The 23,229-nt window shown below is 38.5% G+C and overlaps 1 protein-coding gene across 3 annotated transcripts in view; it reads right to left on the bottom strand.

Moving 5' to 3' along the window:
• Positions 1-23,229, bottom strand: part of MECOM (MDS1 and EVI1 complex locus) — a 192,328-nt gene that overhangs the window by 29,824 nt on the left and 139,275 nt on the right. For all 3 annotated transcript variants that reach the window (XM_044081888.1, XM_044081889.1, XM_044081887.1), the window contains 3 exons: positions 19,947-20,113; positions 18,008-18,085; positions 71-240 (listed from right to left, as the gene is read on the bottom strand). In XM_044081888.1, coding sequence (XP_043937823.1) covers positions 71-240; positions 18,008-18,085; positions 19,947-20,113 — 415 coding nt within the window. The remainder of the gene's footprint in view (positions 1-70; positions 241-18,007; positions 18,086-19,946; positions 20,114-23,229) is intronic.

The raw sequence follows: 23,229 nt of genomic DNA on the forward strand, positions 1-23,229 counted from the left end.
TAATTCATCTGCTTCAAAGAGAAATATATTTCATGCAACTAACCTGTAAATGAAACGGATCTTTACTTACCGGATATGTTTCCATTCTCGTGCTTTTTCAAATGCCTATCTAAATTAGTTTGTTGACCAAAACATCTGTCACACAAGTGACATTTGAATGGTTTTTCCTTATTGTGGATGTTGCGCACGTGTCGCTGTAAGTTGGAGGAAATGCTGAATGAGCGATCGCAGTACTTGCACCTGGTAAGAAAAATGTGCACATATGATTAATAAAGCTAGGCAGGTAAAACTGACTTTTTACATATATATAAATGCACTGTCAAGGTGCAGGATTCAAAAATAACTCCCAAACACCCATTTGTTGTAAACAGTTTTCATTAATAACCATTAGCAGTATGTGCACATTTTTGAGTGCTGCCAACATAATAGCTGTAAGATTAATTTCATAGCATGCTTAATGACTGTAACTTTGTGTAACTAGATTAAAATTATTAAAATACTTCATTCTTTGTTTACTAGAAGTTATTATTTCATTTTTACAATGAAACACATGCTTACAACTTAACTATTAGCAAAGACAACAATCTAAGTCATCTTTCTTCAGGCTTTGCGTTTGCTTTTTCCTAGTAATGCTATTGTAAAGCATGCATCTGTTTTAAGGATACAAACTATTTATGAAAAGAAAACATCTCTGCCTTACTATCCACACAAGGGATATACATTATAAGTACTGGTACTCGTTTTACATGTGTTGGTCATGCTCTATAGATTTTTGTTAACAGAAGTTTCTATTATTTTTATGTATTTTCATAAGAAAGACACACATCTCCTTATGAAGCTGTTTACTTATTTTCACCAAAAAGACTCATAATAGAAACATCTTGTGAATAATTCAGCATTTTCTTCAAAATCACTGTTTACAAAATAATTATCTAAGTTGTGGAATCTGGGAGCTGCTTGCTTTTATTATTTCATGTAATGCCAGTGCAAGACAATTAAACTATCTTATTGAACAAGCTTGAAACAATTTAGCAGTAATTTTAAAAAGCTTGTAAGTAAGACCAAGCTTTTTCATGCAAAACTGTACTTTGTGATTACATCTTTTCTCCTTGAATAATTAAATTGCTCAACTATCAGCCCAGAGGCAATCCCATTATCATCCAAAACATGTCAGTGGACAGCTAAAGCGATCTTGTAAACTGTACCAGTGTGTGCATTTCAGTGAGCTTCTGCGGTAACAAGGAAATCGGTTCTCATATCCTACAGTCCTGTGCAGTTCCTACAGCACTCACAGAAAATTCCTTTGTCACTCTTCTTCTGATGGCTTTTATGGGCATTTTGTCAGCAGTCATTATCAAATGATTGAAAAGTGCATCATGTTTATCAGAAAGACAACTTAATACACTAACATCTGTATGTTAAATTGTAACATGTATGTAAAATTTGTACGTAAAACTAAAATTTAAATTAAATGTAAAATTTAATAAAGATTTAATAAAAATTCGATAAAAATTAAAAGTAAAATTTGTATTTTATTTGTATGTAGATATATTAATCAATATGTGAGTTATTCTTATTAGGGGTAATATATAATTATTGTAAACAAGTAAAAGTGAGAGTGCAAATGAGCTCCAGAAACAAAGACCAAATCCAAATGCAAAGAAACATGTCCGAGCTCAATGCCACTGCAAAAATGTCCTTTAATCCTTTAATTAAACTCAGCAAAGCTTTCAGGTTACTCACTCTTCCTCAATGCATAACACTTTTTCTTAAAATCAGCAATTAATTTAAAAAGGCAATCACCAATATCAGCAGCCAATCACAGATCAATATCAATTAATCAATTAAACATTCAGCAAAACTCATTAAAAAGTCAAGATACATTAAAATACCATATCATAAATATTTGTTTAATACTTTATTTTATTGTATATACTATATCATAAACATTTGATTAATACTTTATTTTATTGTATATACTATATCATAAACATTTGATTAATACTTTATTTTATTGTATATACTATATAATAAACATTTGATTCATACTTTATTTTATTTTATTTTCAATAAAAGCTTAATACTAACTGCTGAATTCAACCCAGCCAAAACATCTGCACTTAATCTAACTATCCAATTCTACTCACATACTTCAGTATAGTTTTTTAAATTGCCACCCCTTATATTTCTATACAGTGCCTATATAACATGGAACTTAAAGCTATGTTCATTCTCTTTAACATATTTCACAAGCAAGTTGGTGTCTACAGCTCTCCCAATATCTGAAAGGAGTTTAACAATTCAATCCTTCAACCTGTGATTGTATTTTCCTACACAAGTTACATTGTATTAAATGTAGAAAAGTAAACAATTTTTTTTTCAGAAATGCAATCGTGGTAGCATTGTCACCTCACAGTAAGACGCTGTCCGGTTTGATTCTCAGCTAGAGCATCTTCTGCGTGGAGACATGCGTGAATGGGCATACCTTCGTTGAAGGTTGTGCATCAGGGCTAGTAAATCGGCATGTAAAAATCAACTACCAATCATTAGCGGACCGGAGTTCTGCTGTGGCGACCCCTAACCGGGAAAAGCCGCAAGACACATCATCATCAATCTGCATAACATATGAACCTATATTTTTACTAGTATTTGAGTATTTGGATGTATAAACTCCATGTCCGTTGTGCTGTATTTACAACAATGACAATTATGACACAGAAATGTACCCTTTTTATTTGTAATGACTGGTCCTTTAGAAGAATTCATTTCTTTTTCATGTTGCCGTTGCCTCTCATTTTCTTTGGCTTCCAGATGTCTCAGTCTCTCTGCTGATTCTAATTTCATCTGTCTCTCCTTTTCTTCACCATCAAAATTCCACAGTCTCTCTGCTGATTCTATTTCCAAATGTTTGCTCACCAGTTCAAGTTTCTTTAACTCCAGAGGATTTTTAAGTCCTCTGAGGAAAAGTTGAACTGTCCATTTTCTGAGAGTTGTACATCCTCAAGGCCAGTCTGGTTGTCTTCCTGGTTGCTGGTTTGTGATGCAGCTATGACTAAGGCTGCAATAATTTCCTCTTTAGTCAAGTTGGCATGCACCAGTCCTTTGGCTTTTTACATAGTCAACTGGCTCCTTGTCAGCTTGCCATAATCCTCTGCTGACATTCTTCCCTGCTTTCCCTGACTAACTAAGCTAACAAAAAAATAAAACTATTGTGATATGAAACTCTGAAACTCTGAATGTCTACCATGTGACTGCATGAGAGTACAAACACCTTCTTTAATGGCCACTGTTTACAGGCAACATGAGTTCAATATCCACACTACTGAATCCAAATACGTGATATGGATATCCCACCATTGCCACCAATATGTGATGACCCTCCACCTCTGGGCCAGTAATCAAGGAGCCTCAATCCTCACCACTTGCATCAGTGGGGGACATTTACTGCACTGCTAGTACATAGGCAATTGCCTTTTTAAATGAATTGCTGCTTTTAAGATAAAGTTTTACACACTGAGAAAGGGTGTATAACCCAAAATCTTTTCAGAGTTTAATTACAGGATTAAAGGAAAATTTGCACTGGTGTTGAGCTCGGACTTGTATCTTTGAATATATAATTATCGACCATGGGATGGATAAGGTTGGTCACTAGCTAATTTGGTTGTACAAGACAGGACACCTTATGGTGTGACATCATTAACTTTCACACAATCTACCAGCACATAGATCTGCAGTGTAAAAAGAATCTGACTTGTAGCATTCCATATGTATTGTGTCAGACTTATCAAACCTATGATACTACAGTTAAATGAGATAATACACATGCAGAATTATTAGAATATTTGAGTCAGACTGCCCAGGATTACTTTTGCAGCTTATAATGGCATTTTCTAATTATAAATAGATGTCTTGTTACGTCTATAACAGTCAACAGATGAATATCTATAAATATCCTAATTACTGTAGAAGAAAGCAAAACCTTTTTTCTCTGTCTTTTGTAACTTATCCAATTATTTGGGCTTTCTAATACCTTGACAAGAATGACCCCTACTCTTATGTCAGGGTACAATTAAAGCTCACAAAATTAATATTGTTTCACTCTTTTGACATTTGCCAAGAATGCTGTTCTCAGCATTTGCAATGCACTCAGAATTCCCTCCTTCTGTACCTCATATGGAGCTAATTGTAACAACAATGTATTTAAGTGTGCTTGAAAATTATTTTTTATTAGGTCCTTTGCACTTACCAATATTGTAGCTGTATGGCTGTTTTTATTCCACATCGCTTTAGTGTTTACTTGCATATTCTGATATTTTCAGTACACAGGACATTATAAAAATGACTAATATTATTTTATACTTTTTCCTTCAGCTACAATATCTGATTGTCTTGCATCTAGTTTTTTGACAGTGTACATTGGTTGATCCCATGTGATCAGTACATCTTAATTTTGAGTAATTCTTTGTGGCTGTTGTTTCCAGTGCTTCTCAGCTAACTGTATGTTGTACTGTTTGTGCAAACCTCAGTGTTAACAGCCTTGCACATTACTAAGCCTTTCAGTAGACACCATTGAGACATGGGTACATCACAGCCAGCAACAAGATGTGCAACTGTATGTAGTCCTGCTGCACAGACCCTGCATTTGCCTGTATCTCCCATTTTCCTCTATAGGCTTTGCTAACCAGTATGTATGCAGTCCACTGTCCTGAGTTACCATCATTAACCTTTTGCTGTTTGGTTTAAATACATCTTTCCTTCATGCATCACATCTTTTCCAACCTGTGTTTGTTCCAGCAGTTCTCTATCGTTTGCACTATAACTGTGGGCTTTCAATTTTTATTTCATATCCTCCTGGCCATGATCTTTATATTCTTTCTTTTTTCTGTTGCTACTTGCTTTTTGAATACATCTAGTTTGATATCCATACACCATACTACTCTGATGACTTTGTAATGTAAAACAACTGGAACACACAAAATGACTGGAATGCCCATACAGATATCTTACTAAAAGGATACAAAGTCCAATCATCATATCCTACATGGACTGACGCAAAGCTCTGTCATTATATTTGATATCCTACAGACTGATAAGATGTGACCAGTGTCTGGCATTTAAGATGTCTTCCAACCCAGAACTGAAGGATTTACTACACTGCTGCAAGTCAAATGGCATCAAAATACTTGGCCTAGGGATCTACACCTCTTCTGCAACATTAACAGAACAGTTTGAAGGCACAGGTATATCTCTCAGAGAATACCACTGCTATGGTACAGACTTTCCATCCACATAAAACAAAGTTCATCCCTGTTCATATTCAAGCATCACTTGAATCTACGGATGGAAAACAGAATGTTTACCCCAGGTCTGCCCATGTACTACTAATGGAGAGAAACAGCTCTTAAAAGCTTTATCTTATGCATGCATCCCCTCAAATTATCTATAGCATGATTCCATTTGTTCTCATTAGGGTTAATATATATAATCATCAACCATGGGATAGGTAAGGCCAAGCTCTTTTAAAACGGATAGGTTAATTCGAACATAAAAAGGGCAATTGGCTAGGCCTAAAATGGCTTGCAAGGGCAGCTAGCCTAGTACTTACCTATAAACAACCATGTATTGCATCAAATAATCAGTATACCTAATGTATTTTATTGCTCTATAACTAGGCAGTTTCCTACCAACTTTTCTCATTGTGTTTTACTTGTTTTACACTTTTGTATTTTACTACATTGCCTGTGTGTTTGTAATTATCTTACATGTCGTATATTACAATTTCTGTTCATGGAACGTTTCTCCCTGGACCTTCTCTTATTGCCCAGTTGGACTTTCCCAGTAATCAAATGCAATAAATAAATAAATAAAATACATCCTCCTTTCTCAAATGCTTCTGCTAGTCCAAGCAAGAAAGGTGTCATCTTACACTTGTTTTCTTCATGGCTGGAGCATTCATTAACTTGGGTACAATGATGCCAACAAATACATAAGCAATCTTATGACTGCAGACCTATCCATACAGTCAATTAGAAGGATGTCCATACCACCTTTAGGCCGAGAACTATATAAATGTGTCATGTATTTTATATATACCCTTTGATAAACAAATAGCAGTGTTCTTGCTTTCCATTGCACCCAGTACAATACTTTTGGGTGGCCAGTCAATCAAATTAAAGCTGTAAGTAAGAACAGGAATAGCAATATGATTTTTAGCCTGAACTTTATTCCTGGATGCCAAGGCAGTTTTTAATATTACTTTTAGTCTTCTAGAATATTCCTTAATAAGCTTTGCTCTCATTTGCTCATGCTGTATTGCTAACCCATTCATCTACTCCCATATATTTATACACTCCCTGTTATTCAAGTTCTTCTATATTACATTCCTCTCCCTGGTGTATACTTTCACATGGTTTCAGTTTTTCCTGCTATATATGTTGTTTCACAAATTCACCAAGACCAAATGTCATTCCTGTTTTATCAAAAAAGTTTAACCATTTGTAATTGTGCCTTCTGTTCCTTGTCTGACAAGTTATACAGTTTCAAACCATCCACAAAAAGTAGGTGAGGTGTTATTTGGCAAGTTTATTGTCTGAAATCAAGCTGTAGACATAGCCTAGTCTGCTAAATAATCAGCTTTATGGGTTAGGAGCAAGACAAATTGGCAGTGGTACGAAATAATCACACTGAAATATCCATCTTGGGATTTTTATCCCTGGTTTAGTAACCTCAGTTTTAAAGTGGTTTGTCACTGTTTTCTAGTGACTGCTATGTAATTTATTAAAGTTATGGTGTATTTCATACCTCTAAAGGCATTCTATAATACATGACTTTGGAATGCTCTCAAATGATTTTTTTGCAATCTATCCAGCTATAGATAGGTTCTACTCCTTTTCACAGGTCTCTGTTATGGCTTTGTTTAGTACATGCCTCTCAAGTATACCTCATTACGAGGAACGTACCTCATTTGGGATCTTAAAAAGTTCATGTTCCTCGAAGTTCCTCAAAGTCCCACATTGAAAGAGTCTGTCACAATTCAGTGTTAGGAAATTGTACTACTCAGATGTAACATTATGGTGAGTACATAACTTCTTTATCTGAAGTAGTTAACTTCATTTTATCTGCAACCTGTGGGACAGAGTCCCCAGCTACTTAAATCCTGGGAGGCCCTCATGGAAGGATATTCCTGAGCACTGCAGAGCCAAAGGATGCTCTTCCTCTGGAAATCAGGTGTAATTTATAATGAAAAATGAAGGTATGTGGATTTGCCCAAGTTGCTGCTGCGCAAATATCATCTAAACCAACCCTAGACCAAAAGGCAGCAGAAGTTGCCATGGACCTGGCAGAGTGAGCTTTAATTATACCAGGAGGAGATAAACCTTTTGCTTTGTAAACATATGAAATGCAAAGAGTGATCCATCTAGCTAAGGAAACCTTGGAAATGGCCTTTCCCAAAAAAACTTTGGAAAAGGAAACAAACAATTGGTTGGACTTGTGGAATGACTTTGTTCTAGGAAGATAGAAATTAAGTTGTCTATGAACATCTAACAAGTGAAGTTTATATTCACCCTTGTTTTGGAAATTGGGAAAGAAAACAGGTAGATTAATAGACTGGTTTATGTTTGATTCAGATGCCACTTTGGGTAAGAATGAAGGATTTGTACGGAGAGATATCCTATCCTTATGGAAGACCAAATAAGGAGGCATGGCAGACAAAGCCTGAAGCTCAGAAACCCACCTGGCTGATGTAATGGCCACTAGAAAGTCTGTCTTCCAAGATAAAAATTTCAGATCTACTGAAGTTGCAGGTTCAAAGGGGGGAGCTATCAATGCCTGGAGGACTAAGGTAAGGTCCCAAGGAGGCACCGAATCTTTGACATGATGGTGCAAAAGAAAAGTGCCTTTAAGAAAAGCCTTACACTGCCTAGAAGAAGCTAAAGCAATGTTATCTTCCCCAACTTGAAAATTAGAAATGGCTGCCAACTGTACTTTCACCATGGAGAAGCTAGCTCCATGCTGAAAGATACTAGTCAAAAAATCTAACATCACTGGCAAAGAGGCTGTAAAAGGATCCAGGATTCTGTGAGAGGCCCAAATGGAAAAACGCTTCCAGTCACTGCAATAAACTTTACTAGTGGAAGCTTTAAGAGAGGCCACTAGTATAGATTTTACAGGGGATGAAAGACTGGGAGTCCTGACAATCAATGGAAATGGAGCAACCAAGCTGTCAGCTTGAGGCTGTCCAGGTTGGGTGGGCAGGCACCCGAAGGATTAGAAATTAGATCCGGGCAGGGATCCAGAATCCATGGAGGCGCTAGAATATGAGACCAAAGGAAGGGAAACCAAACTTGGTGAGGCCAGAATGGGGCAATGAGGATCACTTTGCACCCCAGTCGGCAAGCTTTCTGAAGAAACTTCAGAATGAGTGGTAATGGAGGGAAAGCATATAGAAGCCCAGGGGCCAAACATGGACTAGAGCATCTTTGGGGGCATCCCCTGGGAAGGGAATCAGAGTGAAGAACTCACTGCACTTCACATTGGAAGGAGATGCGATGAGATTGCAGCAAGGCTGTCCACATGCAAGGAATATATCCTCCACTACTGACTGTTTCAGAGACCACTCATATGGCATCAGAATAGCCCGACTCAATCTGTCCACTAAAATGTTGGAGTGTCCCAGGATGTGCATTGCAATCAGAAACCGACCTGTGGAAGTCGCCCCCTCCCACACTCTCATGGCCTTGTGACACAGGGGATAGGATCTGGATCCCCCTTGTTTGTTGACATACCAGACAACTGACATGTTGTCTGACTGAATTGCAATCATTCTGAGAGGGAGGATAGTGTGAAAAGCTTTCAACGCTAAAAGTACTTCCCTCATCTCTAGAACATTTATGTGCAACTTGGTCTCTTTCTAGGACCACATACCTTGGACTGTCCTTCCCAAACAGTGTCCCCCCACCTGAGTTGGGAGGCTTCTGTGGTTACTGTGGCTTGGACTGGGGATGACACGAAGGAGCGTACCGCTGCAACCTCCGGTAAACTTAGCCACCAAAGGAGGGATGCCCTGCAGGTGTGAATGATCCTGATCAGAAAATCCATGAGCAGGTCTAGCCAAGACCATTGGACTGCCAGAGTCCAGAGCCCGGAGAACATCGCTCGCTTTTGGAAATTTGAGGTTCACTATTTGAGCTATGTGACACCTGAGATGGAAGATCCTTTCTGGTATTAAGAAAACTTTTAGCTGCAAAGTGTCTAGCCATGCCCCGATGAAGTCTAGAACTTGTATGGCTGCAGTTGGGATTTGTGAACATTGACTGTAATCCCCAATTGATCTGCCAAGAGAAGAAAGTAGTCTCGGGCCAGACACAGAAGATGTGCTTGGTGGACGCAGCAAAGAGCCAGTCATCCAGGTACAGAAATACCTGAATTCCCTGAAGCCTCAGGTGCACTGCTATGACTGCCACTACCTTGGTGAACACCCTAGAGGCTGTGGTGAGGCTGAAGGGTAGAGCTCTGAACTGGAAGTGACTGGCTCCCAGCTGGAAGCGAAGAAACCTCCTGGAGCTTCTGTGAACTTTGATATGGTAGTAGGCATCCTGGAGGTCTAACGAGCACATTCAGTTGCACTCTCGGTGATAAGGTAGAATGGACTGTAAGGTGACCATCCGGAACTTTTGTTTGGTGATGGACAGGTTCAAGGTTGACAGGTCCAAGATGGGCCAGAGGTCCCCATCTTTTTTGGCACTAAAAAGAACCTGGAGTAAATGCCTAATCTGGACTGGCCAAACAGGGCCAGTTTGATGGCTCATTTTTGAAGTAGCTTTAAACCTCTAAAGCTGCGGCCTCCCTGTGAGCAGGTGGAACATCCAGAAGGTGTCTTGTAGTCCCCAGTGGGGCAACAAATGCCTCTGGATATTATTTGTAGCACCCAATGATCTGCAGTTATGGACTCCCATGCCGCTGGGTGCAATGACACTCTTCCCCCAACTGCCTCCAGAGTAGGACAGTCGGGCAACCCCTCAGGGCTGTTGGGCAGGCCTTTCAGAAAAATGTTCTCTAGACCCGAAATTCCTAGGACCCCCTCTACCTCTAGGTCATTGCCAATCCTGTCCCCCTCTGCCTCTGGGGGAATAGTTGTTCTGAGACTCCCGGGAAAACTGAGATTTCCAGAACCATATCTTTTTTTGCCCTCTTTGAGTCCTAGAAAAGGACCGTTGAGGGTTACAGAAGTGGATCCTGTTGGCAGACAAAGTCTTCCTGTCTTTTTTGCTCTGGACAAGAGTGTCACGTACTGTCTTCCCAAAAAGGGAGGAACCATCATAGGGGGCATTAATAAATGACACCTTGAAAGGGTATGCAAACTGACACAACCTGAGCCAGGTGTGATGCCTCATGTTTACAACTGTCCCAGCCAACCTAGCCGCTCCCTTCATAGTGTGGGAAAGGAGACGCATGGACGTGTTCGATACCAACTTCAGAGTTGACATTTTCTCGGAGAACAGCTGTTTGTCCTGCTGCAATAAGGACTCTGGGGGTGATTCAGTGAACTCTGAGACAAGGTCTTGCTGAAGCCGGATAACATGTGCCAAATAGTTCAGCTCACGGATGGAAAAAGTTGCTGATGAATAAACATCCTATCCACCAACCTGGACTCCTTGTCCAGAGGGTGGACTGAGGAACTTTCCTGTGCTAGTTCCTTCTTGGTGGCTGCTGCGACCACCATAGCATCAATGGGGGCTCCTTTAGACCACAGCTGTCTGTCTGTGGGTGGAGACAGGATCTTGTCAGGGCATTTAGGGATAAGCTCTCCGATGTCAGGCTCCTTCCATGCCCACATGGTGATAAGGTCCACCAAGGGATCCGCTGGTGGGGACACCTAGGAAGTAGATGGGCTCATGCCAAAGGCCTCCAGGAACACGGACTCATCCGTAGAAGGATTTGGGGCTGACCAACCTCCCCTCTGGCGGAGAATCTCCATGACATCTTCAGGAGATGATCTGGGGAATCCTTCTCCTTTCTCTAAGTCTGTGTCCATAGTGAGGGACTCAGGGGGTCCAAGTTTGCACTTACGGTTTACCTCTTCAGTGGGACATGCTGAAGAGGACTCATGAGCCACAGGGGGTACCTCAGAGGGAATAACCTGGGGGTCCTCTGGCACAGGCTGTCCTTGAGACAGGATGAAGGGAGTCAATGCCAAATGCAGCGGGGTCTGGGTGGAATCCGATTAAATGGGCTGGGGTCTCAATCCTTGGGAGAGAACCCTCTCCACCATTTTGAATGTCAATGGAGAGCATACCTCCTTGGCACCCAGCAAGGAAGAAGCCCTCCCCAGGTCAGAAGCAGGAATCAGAGCTGAAGCGAGAGTATTCTGAGGTCCAAGGGAATGGTTTGGATCTGAACAAGCCGGAGCCGAAGAAGAATCCGTTCCCTCTGGTCCGACTCCATCTCCATGGCTCAGAGAGACACCAGGATCTGAACTAGCTAGATCCGAGGAAATCAAGGTAACAGCCGGATTCGAGGTTGGAGGAACCGTCGGCGCTGAGCTACCATCTCCAAAGAGTCTCAGATCCAAAAACGCCAAAGCAGTCACCCTGATCAGGGTAGGAGAGATGAGGTGGAAAAAGGGCATGGAGGTCCCCCCTTCAGAGGGAGAGGGGCCTGGTAAGACTCCCATCTGTATTTGGGCCTGAAGAAATATCCACATCATCCTGTCCATGTCTAAGTCAGATAGGCTCTGAGTCGATCGCGAAGAAGCAACCAACTTGGATCTGGTTGGTCAGCACAGTAAGGGTGAGGAAGGCCTTGGATTCGAAGATTCCAGCGGCTCCGGCAAGAAATGGGGTGATCAGAGTCAAGGAGAAACTGGCCTCGAAGTCTTAGAAGGAGGGCTAAGGAAAGGCTCCCTGTCCGGGGATCTCTTGCGAGGCCTATCCCTCCTCCTTTCTTTATCCTCCCTGTGCCTTTCTCTGTCCTTGTCTCTGTCTTTTTCTTTTTGCTTGTCTGCCCCAGCACCAGAAGAAGTGGGAGTTTGAGTCCCTGTCTGGGTGGGAGATTGAGTAGGAGTACCAGAGACCGAGGCCGAAGCAGAATCCAGCATAGAAGCAGGGAGAAGACCCTTGGTGACCAATTTGGCCTTTTGATCCCTGAGGGCTCTTGGGTTAAAACCCACACAGATAGCACACTGGGTGGACAAATGGGGCACTCCCAAACAAATTACGCACAGTGTGACCATCAGCCGGTGATAGCTTGTGGCCACACTCTGTACATTTTTTGAAGACTGATTTAGGCTGATCAGCCATAGTCCAAAACTGAATGCCACTCCCTATAGAAAGAATACAACACATACACATGCCGAGGGAAAGTGGACCTAACAGCAACTGACAAGCCAAAAAGCTTCTTTTTTTTTTTGAACCGACGAACAAAGCATTATACCAATGGGGGAGGTTGGATACACTAACGATCACAGACACATTAAATAGGAAGAACAATCCCAACTTACTTATCCCTGAGCTCAGAGCAAAAGAGACCATGATGCTCACTATGGCACGGCAAACGACATGTGAGGGAAGGCAGGAGATGGTGGTGCATTATGGGTAGGGGAGGAGCTCGGAGCTTGGAGCAGATGCTAGAAAATAATTTGCCGACTCGGATCCGATATGGTTGCAGATAAAATGAAGTTAACTACTTCAGATTATATAATTAATGCACAAACTAATTTTCATATTTCAGTGTACTTAAAAATTAACAAATGGACATTTTTATAAGTACAATAATACATAATACATAGAGCTGTGTGTATTACAGACATGTCCACATAAAACCAACAACTTAAACACTTAGCTTTCAGGCTTGTGCTTCACAATACCCCCAGGAATACAGTACGAAACAACACCCTTAGTGCCTTACTGCTTTCTTATCAGCCAGCATAACCTTGAAAATTACTTAGTCTGTATTTCCAAATAATCCAGTTTATCCAGCCCTTCATTTCTAAGTTCGTGGTGGCATGTTCTGATATGCAGTATAATGCTGCACATACATACAAATGTCAGAAAGCAAAGACATACACATATGTACCCTCAAATATAAGTGTAGATATAAATAAAATCAGTGACAACTGCCTTTGATGTAAGCTGATTCCGTATATCTGAATGGTATAAACCAACCATGTATTCTTTCTTGACTTTATACTTGACTGCTGTTTAGCTTTGCAAAGACTTGTTCTGTATTTATACAGCAGCTTTTCCTTCCTTCACAGCTTGAGCTGTCTCCTGACTGTTAAGTTGTTGCACTGTTTCTCTGACTATGAATGTTCACAAGGTTTTCTAAAACAGTCTCTCTTTATATCTACTTTGCACTACTCCAAAGCTCTCCGAGGACTTTCTCCCCTACTTTTATAGTGTTGAAATCTGCTATATATTTGAGACATAGTTCTGAGCAACAACAATATCATTTTCCCCAGGTGTTTCAGGCTCTCAGCTGAATATAATATATTGTTACAGCAACACTGCAGTTCTGCTCAGATAACATCTTGCTAAGTAAAAAGACTAATACTGTTGTTACGCACAGAACACTAATACTGTTGTTAAGCACAGGACACTAATAGGTAAACCTTTAAGCTACTGTGCATTTCTTTTCAAACCGTAGCAGAATTTCATTAGTGATGCTTCCACCATTTCAAATAGAGGATTATGAATTGGTGCCTGAGTGTAATCTGCTTATTATATGTTCAAAACATAGATACCAAGAACTTCACCTCGACAGCAATACCTGAGAGCTAGGTCTTGGCATCCAAGTTGAGAACACATAATACAGCATTATGACTGGAGACCCAATCATAACTCTTTGTAGGGTATGCAGCTTTATCTGCTCCGTGTACTACTACAAAGACATGTCCAAATGCATTCATCTGGAGCATTTCTCCACAGGTCTCCATTGAAAATGAGATCTGTCCCAGTCAGACTTTCCCAGTAAGCACATGTTCAATAAATAAATAAATTAACGATTCCCATAATTCATACACGATTCATAAACGATTTCCATAACTCTATCCCTTCAACTAAAATTATCCAATACGCAGATGATTCAACTATAATCTGCTCTGCTACCTCCATCCCCACACTGCTAAAGCTTACTCAAGATGCATTCTCAACCACCGAACAATGGATGAAAACAAATCACCTTGTACTCAGTGCCTCCAAAACCAAAGTAATGGTATTCACCCCTTCTAAAGCTACCTTTTCAATCCAAGTAATTTCACTATTACCAGTCACAACAATACACCCTTAGAACTGGTATCTGAGGCCAAATTACTTGGGGTCCAAACTGATAGTCAGCTTAAATTCAATTCCCATCTTCAACTAAATATAAAAAAAAAACACCAAAAACTCTGCATGCTCTACAGACCAGAATCATTATCTTACACCCTCCACCAAACTCACCCTATCTACCACATTTCTCATCCAATCCCTCCTCTGTGGAGCCCCACTTCTAACTAACCTACAATCTTCTCTCAAAACACAACTCTCCTCTTGCTATAACAAAATTGTCAAGTTTGCTACCTCCCATAAGTCCTCCTCACACCACTGTTCGGCTCTCCACAAACTAAAATTGTTAGAACTACCCAATCACCTCACCTACGTCCAACTGACTCTTGCACACAAACTCATCTTCAATCCATCCCTCTGCCCATCCCTTTCCTCTACCTTCAAAATGCACCTCCCTGATAGAATTTTAAGATCTAACAACCAAAACTTAATTGAACTGTATAAACCAATTCGTCCCCCTGGAAAAAATCTCTTATCCTACAGTCTTGCTCGTCTCTGGAACTCCTTACCCCCATCCATTTGTACCATCACAAATCACTTCTCATTCAAAAAAATCCCTTCACTCATACCTAATTTCCCATTGGGAATGCTCCTGCTCCCACCCAACATAATCTCCTCATACTGAGAATTTTCACTTCTCCTCCCCTATTCATAATGAGAATTTCTACTTACTCTCCTAAACTTATAGATCTTGCTCTTGCTTGTATTAGCTTTTTCTGAATACTTAAAGGTACCTTAGTGTAAATATACCCTCTGATGGAAAAGGTTCTCTGTTTCTATATTGAAAGGTTCTATGTCAACTTATATACCTTTCTCTTGATTGTATTAAGCTACTCATCCTGAATGTATGAAAGATATCTCCAGTGTAACCCACCCTAAGTTGTAAAAGCCTCTCAGTTTCTATATTGTAAATTGTTTTCAGCGATACAAGATTGTAATATTTGTATATGTTTGTACACTAGTCTACTGTATTTCCAAGTCCATAGGAATTGTATAATTGAAACTAAATACCTTATTGTAACCTTGCTAATTGTTTTTGGAGCTTTTCTCCCCAGGACTTCATTGAAAACTGGTTCTTTTGGCCCAATGGACTATCCTGGTAAACCAACTGCAAATAAATAAATAAATAAACTAAGTAATACTAGTTACAGGAAAACATGCTAAGTGTTCTGCTGAGCTTCAAAGCTGTAAAGCAATGCATGTTATGCCTGGGGCAAATCACAGCCACAAACAGCAGGCAAAAACAAAGCTGCTTAAACTTTGCCACTGTCATTTGTTGACCCACACTACACTGTCAGGTCTTAGTGGCTCCAGTGAGCTCAGATCTCAACAATCATCCTGATGGGGTACTTAATAACTGATAAGATCGGGTCTAATGTAACTTAAGTGCTTAACTAGTTTGTCTTTTTCTTGATATTGGAACACTATTACTACGGCATGCCATGTGCAACATTTCATTATTGCATTTTGAAATTTGCAGTAACAGATGCCATCTTTAAACATTATCTGCTGCACTATGAAGCCCTTTATAGAATAATGTCTAATCCATGCACCTAAGCACTGACAATTCCTAAGAATACTAACGTCATTTGAATTTTTCGTCTTTCTTTGATTCTGTCATACACAGCACTGGCATTGTTTTCACAAGCTTCTGTCTGTATCCTGCATCAATGTGTAGCTAGCTATATCAGATAATATTCCCTCTGTCCTTTAGAACTTATTTCTCTCCAGCAATGTTGCTTCCCTCCTTATTTGCTAACTTGCTACACTCTCATATTTGTCAGTCATTTCCTTTGATGTTATTTATTTATCTATCAGATTCTAGCTGCCTTTTCATTTAGAGTTTTTAACATTTTAGCTAACACAGTAACATATGTACCTTCTTTCCCCCATCAGATTTGTTTATCTTGTATTACATTATGAGGAACAGCTTTTTATAAATAAGCTAGTGAAAAACAGCCCTGCTTCTGCTTTCCTGTTTTGGAATTATACATAATGTCACTTCATTTTCCACAGAGCTGAGAAAGCTGAATTGGATGAGAGGATCATGGCTGGCATAATGGGTAAAGTTTTTACCTCACAAACACAATGTACAGAGTTTGATTCTGGCCTCTGGTCACTATCTGGTTATAGGTTAGGCTTGTAATAATCTGCAAACTGATTGGCAAGTAATTAACTATGAACCTATGAGATGTATTCAACTTCACTAGCTAGGAAGAGAAACAGATCATGTGACAGTAAAAGTATGAATACTAAACAAAGTACTCTAAAAGAATGGAGTCAAAAACACCGTAAAATAAGTTGGAGAGTCAAGACTGTCTGGATTTACAAGAAAGACATATTCCACCAATACAACACAAATGTTGGATGGATATCAAAGGGTATTGTGAAAAAGGAGGGATAGCTAATAAAGCCTAAATAAATGTTACCAATGCATTTAGTAACATTTGACATTAAACAAGTATAAAATGATAAGTATGCTATGCTACTATGCGTAACAAGAAATGCAGTAACTGGTTATTGTACTGCAAACTTAGTATAGAGCACTGGAAATGCAAGAAGATCACTTACGTTCTGTGTTCTATCCCTTGCATAAACGACAGCAGAAAACCTGGAGGTCAAAAGTCTTGAAAGCTACGTAATTGTTGGGTGTCAATATTGGCAAGTTAATAACTAAGCATAAGGAACTTGTAAGTTTTACCTGCCAAAATTATAACAGCAGAGTAGTGGTATAACAAATAACTAATGATAATGCTGTCATACAGAAGAGGCTGTATCTACTCCTGGTTTCAATTTACTCATTAATGAATAAAGTGTAGCAATAAATATGCTTTACAGCTCACATGCATTAGACTAAGCCTCTGACAACTAAATTGATTCAGTGCAGGCAACTTGCAGTCTACAATATTTACATCAACAAATGCAAAAAAAAAAAAAAAAGATGCATAATTATCCTGAAGGCATTAAGAGTAATGCATACTAAGTGGGGCAAAATGACAAAATGCTTCTCACTTAAGATGATAAACAGTTTTTAATACATTACAATATAATGATCACTAGCAGCCATTTATAGTAAACTTAACACTTGTTTAAAATAAAGCTGGCTATAAAACAAAAATCCCTGGCACCTGAACTAATGAACCCTTCCAGTGTAGTTACTTTTATCAGCCATAATAAGAGCAGAACTGTTTTAACACAATGCTTTTTTTACTGTTAATTTAACAATCTACAATTGTTTCGTTGGCAACATAAAGTTTGATGTATGATGCTGGATAAGGCCTTATAGCAGCACTGGGTAACAAATTAGTTTTATCTGCAAATATGATTTGCTCTTATACATACACAGCACAGGAACCTGACAAATTAACTAATGGAAGTAGCCTGAGCATCAGACTACAAGACTGAGGAACTATTTCATGAAGTTATTTTAACAGGAAGGAAATGCTGTAATAATGTTCAGGTTATTTGGTACCACTGTCTAAAAACAGCCTTAGCCAGCAAAAGCTGGTAAAGCCAAAGTCCACTGTAACAAAAATTTCAGTGATGCCCATTTTGTTTCACCTCTATGTGCACTACATACTCCAACCATGTTACATCCTTCAAGAATTCGAAGTGGATAAAAAAAAATAATGTAACTTATTAGCCAGGTAAAAGAGTAATTATGTGAACCAAAATAAACTTGCCTGTATGGCTGTTCCCCGGTGTGTGTTCTTAGATGACGAGTGAGGTTTGCTGATCTTGGGAAGATTTTTCCACAGTACCTGTTAAAATAAATATGTTAAATTACTGCAGTTATTTTGCTACATACCCTGAATTGCAAGTAATTCAATAAACTATGTGTCATGTGTAGAGAATGTGACTTGTAAATATTTTAAAGATAATTATTAAAAATCATCATATTTTGTAACAACTTCAAGCTAATTAACAAGGAAGCCTAATCAAATTATGATGATATTTAAGTGCAGCCAGTTAATGTGCAATCATTGTTAGGTGTCCCATAGTACCACATAAAAATTAAGCTTATGAGCAGCAAATGGGCTTCATCCCACATTGTCAGGCTGATTCTCTCACTCCCTTCTAAAATACCACACATCTCAGAGCGCAATACCTAAGCAGATAAGTGAAAATAGTCATGTATGCCTAAAGAGTCATACTTCATTAAAAATGAATAAAAATGATGAGCATCATAGATGTAAAAATGCTTGATTGCTGGAAGATATTAGCCAGTCAGTAAGATAAACGTAATGCTGTATCATTTTTTCTTTTAGTTCATTTAGTGTCACCTCTATCTAGGTGAGTGGAGTCCTCATATCAGAAAGTATGAGAAAATGTATTTACCAGCCTATTAAAATGCTTGTTTCAAAGGCAGTAAATAAATAAATAAATAAATACAAACAAATATCCAGTAGTGTGATTCAGAAGGCTGACGCTGTCAGAAGCTAATGTATTTGGTATTAAAGAACTCATTTAATCAAACCGTTGATCCCTGGACTTACATGGAATGAGGCACTTTTACCAAATACGCTAATTAAATAACTAAGTAATTAATTTTAATGAACAAATACATTAAATAAATACTTACATAAATATGATAGGGAAGAATATTCAGAAACCATCACTGTTCTGTATTCCTGCAATGACTATTACTAGAGCATTACATATTTCAGTGGTAAAACTAATTATCAGAAGTTATTCACCAGCCGCTGCCACAGAAAGCATGGCAAGACTAGCACCTGTCTTTAGCTATCAATTAATGTAAAACAAACAAACAAAAACCTGCTCATGCTACTTCCGAGAAGATGAATAAATGCAAGATCCCACAGAAGTAGAGAGTAAGGTTCTGTATCTTAAAATCAAAAGAATCCGCAAAGTTGGGAGCATAGCTATGACCGTAAACTATTTTGTAACATGCAGACTACTGTCTGCTTTTGTTAAAACTTCATTATTGTAACAGAATAATCCACTGAGAAAATGAATAACAAGTAAGTCAGATACAATATAACTTTTGTTCTTTTTTTAACAGGACACTTGGAACTGCAATCCAATATTTCTACTTCCTAAATTAAAATCCTAAAATTTACATTTCCATAAAGATGTTGGGAATAACATTTTTTATTTTAATTTGAACAGCATCATAGGTACTTATATTAAGTAAGGGGATGCAACCTGAAATGTGAGGGGCGTGGCTGGTTTTGCTCTCCACAGAAAATTTATTTTGTCTATACTGCCAGCGCTTGTGTTTTTTGTTGGCTGTATACATTCAACTGGGCTACCATGATAGTTATAAACTGAAAATGTTAAATAACTGTTCCAAACCTGAACTGTACCCAGTATTTTTACTAGAACAGATTTTTAAGGAAGCACTACAAAACCCAGCAGAGGAAAACAAGGTTCAAGAGATGACACATTTTAACAGTGAAGTACAAACCTAGAAAAATGGAGCTGCTGGCAAATCCAATGGCAAACAGAAATGTAATGATTGCATTGACCCAGAAATTGCTAACTGCAACAGAGATAACTGCCTTTAAAGGTATGTTATTCATAATGAATCTGCAAACAGATTCAAAGAGATCTAAATGGAAAGAGCAGAACTACTAAAAATGTTATGTTTTGTCAAATTACCTGCAGGTATAGCGCTCTTTTCCTTTTCGGAGGAGACTTTCTGGAAGAGTATTTGGAGGGGACCTGAAACCAAACATGGATGGTACAGACTGCATCAGCTCACTTCCTTCTGGTTTCAGGGAACTGAAGCTCTCCAGTTTTTCTGCCATGTTTTCTATAGCTGACATCTGAAACAGAAAAGCAGTGTAATGTAAAGATACCTTCACCTTGATAGTGTGACAGAAACAAGTCCAGGCAAGGACAAGAACATGCTAGCAAAGAGGAAGAAAATAATACATAGAAACAGAAAAGAAATAGGAACTTTATTCTAGACCAGCTTATTTACATAAATTATGCACAACAGTTTGCAGTAATAAAATATGTTTAATGTCACAGTCTGTACTTCTGAGAATACAATCACAATGTAATGGCCATGGACTAATTTAGCATACAACTTTAACTCCCAGAACATAATCATACAAGGTTCTTAGATTCTCAGGTGTGATTTTTTCCAACAAAATTCTACATTTTTTTTCTGAGCATCTGTCATTTAAAAATGTTAAATAAGTATATACATTCTGTCTTGCTTTCAATAGTTGCACATTTACAACATGGGAACTTTAACATGTCTGCCAATGTGGTCACAGTAGGGGGGATATTTAAAGGATCAGTAGTGAAGGGGTGTGTGTGTGTGTGTGTGTGTGTGTGTGTGTGTGTGTGTGTGTGTGTGTGTGTGTATGTATGTATATATGTGTCTGTGTGTGTGTGTGTGGGGGGGGGGGGGGGCTGAATGTGCCCATGAATGCATTCTAGTCAGGAAAGTTGTCAGTTTCACTGAATGTATGTGTGTGTGTGTGTGTGTGTGTGTGTGTGTGTGTGTGTGTGTGTGTGTGTGCATGTGTGTGTGTGTGTGTGTGTGTGTGTGTCTACATTTTAATGTCTGCATGTGGGTGGGAGAACAAATGGGGGGTACCTGTGCCAACTCAATGCATGGGCCACCAGTGGTAACTACCCCAGGAAGGTGTTGAGAACATCTTCTTCATTGCAACTAATCAGCGTTTATGTAATTGCATAAAATTCTTTTAGCCTCAATAGTTTATTCTCGCATTGGGAATCTTTCTTGAATCCACAGAACTCTTCTGAGTTAAGGATGAAAAATGTCCATTTGGTGATGCAGATTACTCCGTCATAGTGTATGCAGTTGAGAGACAGAGGAATACCAAAATGTTGGTACAAAATTCACAAGTAAATATGTAAACTACATGTATATACCAAACAAAGGTTTGGGTTAATCTTCAGACCATGGAGCTGTGACGCAGGAATGCTGGTGAGGTATAAGGACAAATTCTGACATATAAATCCGTATACAATATCTCTCTTTTTTTGATCAGTTACATAGGATTTGCACAGTGATCCTTTGGTTCTTAAACCATGAACTTCAGCATGAAAGAACGGGTATAGTTACTGAGGCAAACACATATGAAATCCTTAACAAAGGATACCACCAAAACACCAAAAAGAGGAAAAACGACACTAAGACTCAAAAGGTAGTAGATGTAAGTGCTTTCGTTTACTAAAAGTTAGCAAACTTCATAAGACAAATTCAAAAGATAAAATACAAAGCTTAAATAGACAGAATTAACTGACATCACCACACATTATTACAAAGGTCAAGCCTCCATTTAAAGGGCTATAATCCAAAAAAATATATGTACATACATTAATACATGACATGCTATAAAAATCCAAAGTAAGATAAATCCAAAGACTAACTGAATGTATACATAAACTATATGTATATGTATATATATATATATATATATATATATATATATATATATATATATATATATATATATATATATATATATATATATATATATATATATATATATATATATATAAATGTACACATATACATATAGATACAAATGTGTAATATTAAACATTACCTTTTAAGGGCCCTCATTTTTAAAATGCTTCTAATAGAAACAGAATTGTTAAGACCTGGAAAAATCCGGGCATTCAATTTCAGTTGCCACATTAGTTCTTTCTCATCCAGCTTTAACAATGCTGGGCCACCCCTATTACTCTCATCCACCTTGTCAATAACAAGAAAGACTAAGCCATGCCCAGGATGGTCTTTAATATGCCTGGCTAAAGCATTATTTAAATTCATTTTATCAATGGCATACAGGTGTTCGTAGATCCTGTTTTTAAGGGGTCTTTCTGTTTTGCCCACATAAAAGCTGTGTTCTTCTTCATAAGGCCTAGCTGTTTGAAAGCATGCACTTCCATTAGACAGACAGACAGATATTCATGCTCATGGCTATGATACAAAAGGGATATGACAAATAAATATCCTGATGTTTATGTCAAAACAGTACTCTTCCCTGCCAGGCCTGAATCTTAGACTTATGTGGTAAAATGCAAAAGGGAAATGCAGGCTAAGAGATGCTCCTCCAAGGTCTATTAGCCAACACAACAGAAAGAAAACTATATTACACAAATCTTAGTCATTTGTGTAGCATTGTGGCATGCAGCAAATCAACACAAGGAATTTATGCCTGATGAAAAAAGTCTGTCAAAATGACTTTTTCCAAAACGTACCATTTCAGGAAAGTTTTGTGCTGTTTGTTGGCAGTAAAATTCTACATTATGGTTCTCACTTTTTTCACAACCCTGGATTTTTTTTTTTTTTTTTTTTTTTACATGCAACAACAGATTGTGGGAGACCTGCCCACCAAACTACCCTGTACCACACATTATTTTTTTATTATTAAAACTGTATTAAATGCAGAGTCATTGAAATACTTTCACCAAATTCCTCAGGTAATTAAAAGGTTACCAAGACAGCAGTGCTGGTTAAAGCTACTTCTGCACCATTCATACTGGTACACTGAATTAGAACTCCTCAGCCACATTTTCAATCAAATGATTTATATAAGAACACATATCAGAGCCACACTTCTTCTCAGATGGGTTTACCTTTATTTTAAACTGAAACTGCATAATATCACTATTCTATACTATGTATTTTTTGCCTCATAATAGAAATACATCCTGTTTCGTATGCTGTAATGGGTCGTGGAAAGATGTTTTATCACTCTCAGTCATGCCAGTTTCAGTCAGCATGATGTGTTTACATCTGCACTTTCTGTAGCTTCTCTCCCTGCAGCCCATCCTATTATCTCTTTCATGACCATCAGTTTCACTTACCAAGGCACCACACAAACAGTCACTGCCTATTTGCTGAAAGAATGTCATCAACTTTTGCAAACAAAATAAAATGTCTCTGAAGAAA

This window comes from Protopterus annectens, chromosome 8.part1 (assembly GCF_019279795.1).
Source record: "Protopterus annectens isolate FY-2018-M chromosome 8.part1, PAN1.0, whole genome shotgun sequence".
Classification (NCBI taxonomy): Eukaryota; Metazoa; Chordata; order Ceratodontiformes; family Protopteridae; genus Protopterus; species Protopterus annectens.